The sequence below is a fragment of the Centruroides sculpturatus genome, unplaced genomic scaffold, assembly GCF_000671375.1.
Source record: "Centruroides sculpturatus isolate CEXI.00-Female unplaced genomic scaffold, Cexi_2.0 scaffold4, whole genome shotgun sequence".
NCBI lineage: Eukaryota > Metazoa > Arthropoda > Arachnida > Scorpiones > Buthidae > Centruroides > Centruroides sculpturatus.
In genome coordinates, this window is record NW_019384444.1 from 128,142 (window position 1) to 140,163 (window position 12,022).

The 12,022-nt window shown below is 24.8% G+C and overlaps 1 protein-coding gene across 3 annotated transcripts in view; it reads left to right on the forward strand.

Annotated features, from left to right (window-relative positions):
- The window catches only part of LOC111620284 (6-phosphofructo-2-kinase/fructose-2,6-bisphosphatase-like), an 85,199-nt gene that overhangs the window by 52,311 nt on the left and 20,866 nt on the right, over positions 1–12,022 (forward strand). For 2 of the 3 annotated variants that reach the window (XM_023362182.1, XM_023362180.1), the window contains exons 11-12: positions 886–927; positions 6,501–6,588. In XM_023362182.1, the coding sequence (XP_023217950.1) occupies positions 886–927; positions 6,501–6,588 (130 nt within the window). Of the gene's footprint in view, positions 1–885; positions 928–6,500; positions 6,589–6,844; positions 7,006–12,022 lie in introns of those variants that run through there. The other variant, XM_023362181.1, reaches the window with a different exon arrangement.

Here is a 12,022-nt window from a genome sequence, read left to right on the forward strand (position 1 = left end):
AATTGAAAACATCTGGTCATGGGTTGCTGAGACTGGCTCGCCACCCCTCTCCTGCTAATACAGTTGATGAAGCGTGGCATAGACTTGAAGCAGCATGGAATGAGTTGCCCATTTCTGTCATCCAAGCCCAGTTTGACTCCATGCCTAACCGGATAAGGGCCGTTTTAGCTGCCAGGGGTGGCAACTGTGTCTACTAATTTCGCACCCCTGTAAACCCCAAACTGCTTGCAAATTTAATCATTTTGTCTTCATGCCTTACTGTTTATGTACAATAAATATCTTTTTTTTATTTGCTTTCCTTCTTGGTGTTGCAATTTTAATGGCCAGCAGTGTATATCAAATAAAAATATATTATCATTAGAGAAGCATCATTATAATAAAATATCTCAAATACTGCAAAGCTCTTCAGTATTTTCTTATGGATGAATAGTTTTCTTCTGCAAACATGATTCATTTGTGAAAAAATAAACTTCTCATTGTTAAGTATTTTTGCAATAAGATAATAGATTTACGACAAGTTTGCAAAAAAAAAAAATCATCATGAATTAAGTTAATTTCTCTCTCACACAGATTGGCTAATTGAAATGCGATTTGGGAATTACACAATTATTTTAATATTATATTTCATTGTAAAGTAATATAATGTAATAATATAATATTATTTATGGATACTTGATAATATTATATGGATAGGATAGGATATTTTGTATTTTTTTTAATAATATAATCAAATAAATTCTTTTAAGCTAGTCTCAAGAATTATTTTATTTATTACTCTTTTCCTAATTAATGTTATTTTAAATAATAATAATTTTCTAAATTTACATTTTGTGCATTGTTAATTAAATTTAAATTAATATAAATAAAACTGAAAATTTTATTTAGTCATATGAAGATGTTGTAGCAAGATTAGAACCTGTTATAATGGTAAGTGTTATTTTTTATTTTTTAAATTAATTAGCAAAATTTAACATGAGTATCATTCTTAACAGCTTAATTAAATTTTATCTGAAAAAGGATAAAAAATTTTCATTTAGTAATTATCATTTATTAAAATACTATTAAAATATAATAGTGTTTTGCTAATCTTTAAAATTTAATGGATTATAAATAGAAAATAATAATAATTTGAGTTTATAGTATTGAAATGACTAAGACAAAACATTTCTCACTTTGTTTATAGCATAGAAGTGTTTATAGTATTGATTGCAAATTTGTACCCTTTTAGTGATGGTAATGAAGATAATGTTAAAGGAATATAAATAGGGCTTCCTGAGACCTTCTTTACACAGACAATTTAGTTTTAATAGTGTAGAATGAGAGGAAACTAAGAGAAAAGTTAATGAAATAGAAAGGAACTCCAGAAGATGAAAAAAATTAATATTGAAAGTATTAACTTTTAAACCTTTAAGCTTTTTAGCAGTGAATGCAAGTTTTAAGTAACAAAAACTGGAAAATGGCCCTATTATAAGGTATAGGTAGAATTTTAGTTAGTGTAACAATACAGTAAAGAGTGGCTATATAAAAGGCACAGTTTACTAGAAGGAAGCTTGTTTAAAACTGGCTCTATATGTTTTTTGTAAATCCTGTCTAGGTGTGACTTATGTTACTCAGTCCAAAAAATTTAAGAATTAATGACCGTTATGATAGAAATGTATAAAACTTCAAAAGATGTTAACTGTTTTGTTTATTATTTATAATTCTGTTTGTTAACATAGCAACAATTTCAAATAATTAGAATAAGAATTCTGTTATCAGTTTTAATAAAGTTGTATTTTAATAAATGCTGTGGAATACTATTTCTTTCCATTATTAGTTTCCCATTGTGCTTTTGCTTTTAAACAATGAAGGAAATAGACCATCAAAAAACAATTGTTGACAAATGAGTTTAAAATCGAGAAAAATCAAAGCATTTCATAGCAAATGAGATACAAATTTCCCAAAGTACAGTGGATGGAATGTTAAGTATTGTAAGACATTGTCCATTTCTCAAAAGCCAGGTTGCAGTAAAAAATATAGTGCTTGCAATTTACAACTTGACCAGAAGATAATCAGTCATTTCCAAAAATTGCAGTATGTTAGTGAGAGATATTGCAAAAAAGAAATGTGAAACTAACGAGTGATTATTTATTGTGACATTGTCACAATGCTGGTCTGCAATTTTTAATCATATTTTTAATTTATTTCATTTAAGATATATGCTCTGCACCTCAAATTAGTACTTTAGTGTCTTGCCTCTGTACCAGTACATCATACTTTTTTGTTAGCAATGAAGTCATGTTGGATATCTATTAACTGCTTTCAGGGGAAAGTTCTAAATTTAAATGTGACTTCTGGTTTGCATCAGAAGTTCGTATATAGTTAATCAGGGCCTCCTCCCCTAAGGTTTCCATATCTGGTCTTCATCTATCTAACTCTGTTCTCGAGATTAAGGAAAGACAGACAGATGACAATGGAAATTTATAGGTCTACAATTTTTTCAAATTGCTGCCCACAGTCCAATCAAACAATGGTTCAAAGGGCTAAGCAGTATGCAGGTATGAGATCATATAATTACTTTTAATTACTATCTTTTGTTTTTCAATATCTAAAGTTACTGAAAAACAAAAGATAGTAATTAAAATTAGAGTTCAAAAATTGTATTGTTTAATTGGCAAGAAGAATACTTGTGTGAAGAGTGACTTTTCAACATTTCCAGGCTCATGCTATTAAACACCATTTGAAGGAGAAGTTTTTCCAGAATCTCAAACATCAATTGGTATCTAAAAGTTTGGTTAAAAAATTTTAGATTTGATGTTTTTTACTCTCAGCAATATCAAAACATTCATTTCACCTATTCTTTAGTCTATCTTAATATATAATTCAAAAATTATCATCACATTGAGTAAATACAGAAGAAAAGAGAATGAATTGTACAGAAACACACAACTAATGTGGATATACAGGTTTTATTGATCAGTTCTCTCAAGCAATTCTGGTTCTCTCTAACAATTTTTTGCTTACTTATAACAATTAAAACAAGAACAAGAAGCAGTCAAGTATAAACAGATAGTAGGGTTTTTTTTTTTTTTTTTTTGATAATCTGAAACCATTTTGTGACTTTTCTTTGATTCTTAAACACTATGTAGTGTTGTAAATTCAAATACTTGGTGTTCTATCATCATTATTTAGTTCAGTTGATAGTAGGTTTCAATTTAGGAGTTCAAGAATTTAAAAACTTATATCAAATTTTGGGAGTTTCCAGTTGAGTTTGGAGAGTTGGTAATCTTAGGAATCAAAATAGGAGAGAAAAGATGAGAAGAACTGGGTCCTTAGTTCAAGGGTCCAGATTATTGCAGAAAAACTGTCTAAAATGAGTATTGTATTAAATATTAAAATTTATGATTATTTATTACTGATTTAACTAGTTTTAGTAGGTTTTTTTTGAGATTTTTATTTTACAACACTTATATTTATTTAACACACATTAATAAATCACTTAATCTCATTATACTTTTTCATAATTATGATAGTTAACTTGAACTCACAGTCTCCACTTGCCAGTTGTGCCACTCAGACTTTGAGCAAGCCTTCACTTCCAGATGTATTTAAATTTAGATATAACCTTACGCGGTTAATCAAGCCCCACTCTGGGTCTGTTCTTTTCTTCCAGATGGTTCTAAATTATTCAATAAATTATTAAAATTATAATTATTAATTTAATTATGAGATGATGCCTAACATCTACCTCTAGTATTAAATTACTTAGTATTAATTATTAAAATTAGCAAAATTATAGCCCGATTTTTTATGCAATCATTTGGTGATGTTTCTATATACATATCAGGCTTTGCAATGGGTGTTATATTTATATTGATTCCATCTATTAGAAATAACTTGTTACTTTGTACAATAAATGCAACCAACCTAATAATTACTTCAAATAGCTTGGTGATGGAATCTGGCTGTTTATTTGATATTTCTTTGAAACTTTTTGAGGATTGTCAAATGAAAAAATTTGCAGTGTAATATGCAAATATGAAACATATATTTATCACTCCAGACTATGTGTAGAATGAAGAGACTGTATTTATAACAAAAATGTGCTTTTTTTTTTTAACTGTGATAGGGTATTTTATTTCTTAATGAGATATGGATATCTTTCATAATCATCCAGTTGTATTCATTTTATTTTCTGATTATAAAATTAGTAAACCCTTATGAATTCTTTCATGTATGAAAACATGGTCATGGCTGTCTACTGATTAAACTTGATGAAATTGCTTTTATATATATATTGCTTTATACAGACACAATAAAGTGACTCCTTTCAAACACTTGACAGATTATTCATCTCTTTATTCAGTTGGGATGCTAGTTACAAATTGCATTTTGGGCATTAGCCCCTCCTCAGCCAAATAAACATTAAAATCAAACATGAGAAAATTTACATATAAATACACGAATTAAACATTCCATAGATATAACACATTTAAAAAAACATACCTTAAAAGTACAAATTACAAACATACAGATGGCATACATAATGAACTGTATCAAATTTCATAGATCGAGTGAAGAATGAACAGATGGACAGGTCTCGAACTTGACAACAGGATTTTCAAACTTGACAAACTTTGGTTTTATATAAATAATATTCATATAAATAAAAAATATATGAATCAAAAAAATATATATTTATATATTTGTTTTGATTTTCTTGTACTACAGGAAAAAATGAATAAGGAGTTAAATTTTTCCAGTCTTTGGCTTCTCTGTTGATTTTTATGGGTCTTGTTTGTTTTTTTTTTTCTTTCTTTTTGTTTGTTTTTTAGAATCTTATATGGTTGTTTTGACTTTGTTTGTGAAGTTGGGACTACTCCTTTCTACATGTTATTTCCTTATTTTATTGAGTGGATAAGTTTGATTTTCTTGTCTGCATTTGTTAACATTTGATGATTCAGTTTATAAAACTAATCCTTAATGATAACTCTTTTCAAATGAGAAGGTCCAACAACATTTCTTCAACTTGTTTTCACTGTATTTTTCTGTCCATCTATCAATAAAATTTAATTTCTTCATTCTTTGGAAACTGATTTAGTCAATAATATGTAAAGTGGATATCTTTTAATCTAAATTACTGAACTTAGATAGATTATCATTGTCAAATTATCTTAAAATAACTGTGTCAATTAAACATCTTTAATTTCCTAAATGTTTCATCTCTAAGCTGTGTTTGAATTTTTATTGATTTTATGATATCTGTAACAAAGAATTTCATATATATTTGCACAATCAGCTAACATGACTGACAATTTGTTTGTGCATATAGTAGAACCCATTTAAGAAGTTTCTGCCTAAGAGGTTTTCCTGCATAAGAAGTCCAATTTCTATTGTCCTGGCCTTTAAACCATAAGATGTGTGTTAAAATTTTCTGCATAACAAGTTCCTGTTTAACAAGTTTTCCCATGTAAGAAATTCCAAAATATCGATCCTGTCAACAGTATTTTACCAGTTAAGAAGTTTATGTTGGAGATAAATCATAATCTTTTTCTTCACCACAACTTTATCACTTATAAAAACAGTACAATTTTAGTAAAATAACTCCAGATATTTACCATATTGTATATCAAACATTTGCAAGCCTGAGGTGATTGCTAAATTAGCTTGGAGACCCTAGCTAATTTAGCAATCACCTCAGGCTTTGACCATACTCCCTATCTGATGCTGTCTATTAACCATTGACATGTCATATTGACACCAATCACTTAATTACCTTCTGTAGTAAGTGCATCTTACTATTCTACTATGTTACACTATGCTATGTTATATTACCTTGATATTGAAATAAAATTGATTATATAGATAAAAAATTATAATTCTTAAGTGTTTTTCCTACCTAAAATTTTTATTTTTTAGACTAGCTGTGCCTTGCGGTTTTGCTTGTGTGGAATTTAGTTTATGACTATAACAGTATCAGTTAGATGATATCTTTTAATTTATATGAATGTTTTAGGAATGCATATGGGTCAAAAGATATTCATTATTTTAAGCGACAACAAATAGGCAAATGTTTAGCACAAGTTCAGACACGTGCACTGCGTATCTCGCTGACCACGCACGTGACTGCACCACATGGTTACCTATCTCGTATACGTACACGTCTTGCCCTTCACCACCCACTGACACCAAAAATATAACACTTACCTAGATTATATCTTTTAATTTATATGAATGTTTAATGGAATAATATACAGCCTATGTCCACCCTGAAGGTCCATTCTAAATATTGGTGAAAGAATTCTTGAAATTGGATGAGTAGTTTCGGAGATTACCTCCTACATCCAAACTTACAAACTTTACCTCTTTATAATATTAGTATAGAAGAGACCCTTCAAAACCTTCATGATGTATATATTAATCTGATCTCAGCTAATAATAAAGATTACTTGAAATCATGTATAATTTTTTCATTAATTTTAAAATAATTGAAGTTATTAAACCTAACTATATTTTAATAGGAACTTGAAAGACAAGAAAATGTATTAGTTGTTGCTCATCAAGCTATATTAAGATGTCTTCTTGCATATTTCTTAGATAAAAATGCAGGTAAATTTTACTTCATTTTAATAAAATAATAAATCATAATCTTAGATTTTATTAGTATATTAATATATCAAAAAAAGAAAAAATCTTTCTGTGAAACAAAAGAAATGCATGTTAATGTGTCATTTTTACTTTAAATTAATTCAATTTTTAAAATATAAATATTATTTTAAATAAAAATATATTTTAAACATTTAAAATAAAAAAAGATCAAGTAACCCACCATAATATTCTGTTAACTTTCTTTTTAACAATACAGAAGAAATTCCACATGTGGAAGTGCCTGTCCATACAGTAGTCAAGTTGACTCCTGTTGGTCATGGTTGTCATGTTGAAAAAATCAAAATCTCCATAGATGGTGGTGATGGTGATTGGTCAACAGCAAAAATAAATAATTATATATAGATCTATACAGTTTAAATTATAGTAGTAATTTTATATATATATATATATATATATTTTTAGTATTTTATTTATTAAAATCACTAGTTATAGAATTTGTAATATAAGAACATATATTACACATGATAGTGCATACAAAATAAATGTATATATTTAATTTAATACAATATAGAATCAATAATTAAAATATAATATTGAATGTATATAAAATATATTCTCTTTAACAAACTAGAATTTTTATTATTTTATTTGATTATTATATAATTAGTTAAAGTAATACCTTAATAGTAATTTTACTTAAATGTTAATTTTGTATGTATTTATTTTAAATATTGCCATATTTTAAATTCCATATTTTCAAAATTAATATTATCAATTTAATAAAATATAAACACATTAAAATATGAGATTTACAAACTATGCTATAATTAACTTTAAAAAAAATCACAATTACTGACTTCCATTTTGCTTATTACAAAATTAATATTAAAATTGAAGATTAGCTTCATAACAGCAATAATTTTTAAATTTATTTTCTTAAATTTAATTTATTACATATTAGAGTAAATGATACTTCTCTAATATTTCTATTTCTTTAATGTATTCATTCTAATTGATTAGTAACTAACATTTGTGTAAAAATTGCACATTATATTTTCTTTGTTTATTTTGTTAAATGTTGATAATTTATGCTAAAAATAATTTTTATTTATGAACAAAAATTTTTGAAAGTTTCATTAGATCAACTTTTAATACTTTAATGTTTGAATTTTTTTACACACACATTTTGTTCTTTGGTAGAAAAAATTCATTTAATTATGATGAAATTCTATTTAACTGAATTAATGTTTTAAAGGTGCTTGTTATAAATTTTCTTCTTCCATAAAGTCCACTAGTCAATTGAAAATATGCAAAATGTATTTTTAGGAACCATTTTATAGATGGAAAAACTAATTTATATAAGTCTAGAAAAGTATTTTTTGTGTTAAGATTCCTGAAAAATTTTTCAAAATGGAGATGGCAAATTATGAAAGTAACTAGCTTATATATTTAATATTCAATACAATTTTTGATAAATATTTGAAGCTTACATAAAAAATTTGATATCTTAAAGTAGTATTGATGGGAAAATGGTTCTTTGAATTAGTATTTCTATATTTTTTATCTTAATTTGTTAAGTTGTTATTTTAGATTATATTAGTATTTTTGTTTATAAATGAAGCAGTAATTAAACTAATGCATTTTATTTATTTTTACAATTCCTCATTTTAAATATATTCCAATTTAAGTCAAAATACAGTATACTCTTGATTGTCTGGGATAATTATCCAGTAATGGAGACAAGGATAACATGAAAACATGGATAATTTACAAGTCTGTTTTAATGAAAGTTACTAGATTTTTCTTTCATTTAGTTTTTAATTTATATTAAATTTAACATAAATATAATTAATTAATTAATTAAGCTTTAGATGTGATCAGAGTTGAATAAAATGTTCGATGTAAACAGGAAATTCAGAAAAATTTATTGAACTAGCATATCACAATTCACAATCGATTTCTTATACCATCAACAGAGAATGACATGTTACTAGCTAGATATCATCATAAAATGTTATTAATTTTTTGATATTAATAATTTATTTGATAAGGAAATGATTCAAAATATTTTCTTTAAATATTTTTACAACCTATTTTTTGAAAAAAAGTAGTGTTTACCTAAGTAAAGCTCTTATTGTTCAAGAATCAACTGCACTACTGTACTTGTTAGGCCATTTAATTTATGCCATGATGTTCTGGAAGTAGTTCTGATACTCAATGTACCATTTTAAATAGCAAGAGTTAATGCAGATTTTTTAAAATTTTAATTTTAATATTTGTATTCCTGACATAAATTTTTATTGTGACATAAGCATGCACAAATAACCTGCACAGGGATAATTATTGAGAGTATACTGTAATAGTTTCAATAAATCAAAAATATAACTCAACCTATAATAATAGTAACAGTAATGATAATCTAGATTAGTCCTGTAAAAGTTATATATATTTAGAGTGATTTTTTTTTAAATTCAGTATTAACATGAAATTAATGCATGAAATTTTTATATCTAAAGATATTTATATTTTGAATAAATTCTTTGTTTTTAATTCTGTTATAAAATTTTAAGATAAATTAATATGCATTTTTAACAATAAGGTTCTTAAATTTGGTATTTTGATATAGTTATGTCAGAATTTTCTTTTACGTATTTATATTGAAAATTTGTTGATTCAGTTGGATAATGTATTTCTTATTTTTGGATTAATATTTTTTGATACAAAATATTCTGTTTTCACTAATTGTTTGAATAAAGTGAGAACTTATATATGTCTTAGTTAATGTTATTGAAGGAGATTTTCTATTAATATATATACCCGTATTACAATATTCTTAAGAATATATGTATTAAAAGTTTAATTAAACATATATGAACTTTTATATTATTTAATGCGAAGCAATCAGTAGTAATTCATATAGCAATGAAATAGTTTAGATAAAATAGCAGAAGCACATGTATGGCCATCAACAGCTTGTATAGAGCAGGTCTCCCTTTTCTTTTAAACAAATGAAATATGTAGAATGCTTCTTTATTAATAAAAATCAGTCTTAAATATTTTATTTTTTGTTAGTAAAAATAACAATTAAAAAAATAATTCATAGAGATAGAAAGTACTATGGGTTCCTAAGTTTTCTCTAGGCCAATGGGAAAATGCTCAGCTCTTTTTCCACTTGAAAACCCTGAATATCTTTTATATTTATTATTAGCAAACTTCATACTTTTAATAATTTTTAAATCTTATCCATATTTCACATATCTAATATACATGTCTTAATAGTAGTATTGAAATATTGTGTAAATTAGATGTAATATCTTTAGTGGTGTAAATAAAAGTTCATATTTTATCAATCAATTTACAAAACACATAATCATAGATTTCAAAAGAATTTTGGTGAGATTTTAGTGAAAAATAGAAAATATTATATACATATGTACATATATATAAACATCAGTTTCTTTTATTTATCATTTTTTCATTTGTCTTTTTTTTATTTCACTCCTTAATTAATTCTTATAATAAAAAAAAAAAACATCAGTTCATTATTAAGAATTTAGATAAGAAAAATTAAAGGTTTAATAACTTCATTGGTCCTTGCTTCAGTCTGATCTGATGCCATTTGATAGAAATAATGAAAGCTTGGTTGTTGGAAGTTCTTGAATCAGGATTTAAAAATTTTTTTAAATTAATTTTTTTCTTAGAAGACTGAAAAGTTTTAAGTTATTTATTAGTAAATATCAAAGAATAAAAACTTTTTTTAATGTAAAACTAATTTAGTTCTACCTATTTCAAATTTTGTTATAACATTTTAAGTTAAGATACTATGCATTTTTAACAAAATATTTCTATTTTGATAATAAATTGTTATCATTGAATCTTCTCTTAATTCTAACATAAAATTAGTTAACTAAATTAGTGTATTTACAATATATATTGCACAATTTTGAAATAATAATTTTTGATACAAAATATTTTATTCCAAAGGCTCAGTTTTAAAATGCTTTGATAATAAATAAGAAAGTTAAGAATACTTTTAAGATTATTAAGATATAAGAAACATGCCAAATTAGTTAATTTAAATAACTAAAGAAATTAGTAATCAGTTATTTACACTTAATTTAAATTCTTTTGAATTCTGTTTTTAAGTTTTTAATAATAATTTAATTAACTAAACTTTATGATTTATAATTAAAAGATATAGAGTTAAGGTTTTTTTAAATTCAAATCATTCTTAACTGTTACCTAATATTCACAAGTAGTTATTTTATGTATTATATTTAAATATGAACTTTGATTATAAATAATTTCAAAAAATATTATATTTTTAATATTAAATACTTATAATTGCGAATTATAATTGAAAGATGGAAATAGTTTATCTGAAAATTTTTTGAATTAATTTTTTCTGAGAAAGTGAATTTTAATAATTTGAGAATAATTATGTATTACAATAGAGTCATATACCAATTTAAAATATGTAATGATTTAGTTACTGATTTACTGTTCTCTTATTTCTAGAAAAAATAAAAAGATTGTTACTTTTACATTTATATTTATTGTCATTTACATCATTCATAATCATTGTTTTGAATAGTCGAAGAGTGTCAGTCATGAAAATAAATTTTACTCATTAGTTGCATTTAAATATTTTTAATTATTATGAACTATATAAATCAAATTAATATAGTTTAATAAACACTGTGTTGATTCACTTTAGTTCTATCCTTTGATAATTTTACTTTGAATTAAAGCTGCCTAGAATTAATTATATATTATATAGTTAGAGTTGTATCTATAATTTAAATCTATGCTTCAAAAAAAAATGTATGAAATTTTATTAAGATTTGTAAATATTAATTGACATGTAGAAATTCCATTTCATATATTGAATAAAATTTAATAGATTAACTTATTATCTTCCTATTTTTACTAGAGTGATGTCATGTTAGTATCTGAATTAATTTATTCAGAGAAATTTTTTATAGTTTGATTTCTGATTAATCTTAGATGAGCTGTAGAGATATATTTTTAATTAAACTAATTTAATTGAAAGAAATTTTTTGAAAATAAAAGTAATAATTTAAAAGGTTGCAGCATCTTTTATGATATGAATGTGAAGTGTTTCACACAAGATTATTTTGCAGCATGAAAGTCTCTAGATAACTTTAAATTCGCAATTAAAAAAATATTAGTTTTAATCCAAATAGGAATGCAAATAATAATAAATATAAACTTACACAAACAACAAAAAAGTTGTTAAGATTTCGTTTATAACTTAGATATATATATATATATCTAAGTTATAATTCATATTTATTATATATATATTTTAGAACAGTGTTTCTCAAACTGTGGGTCACAACCCAATTCAAACACATTAAAATTTTGATGGGTTGTGAAATGATATTACCTTCCACAGAAATACTGCATAATA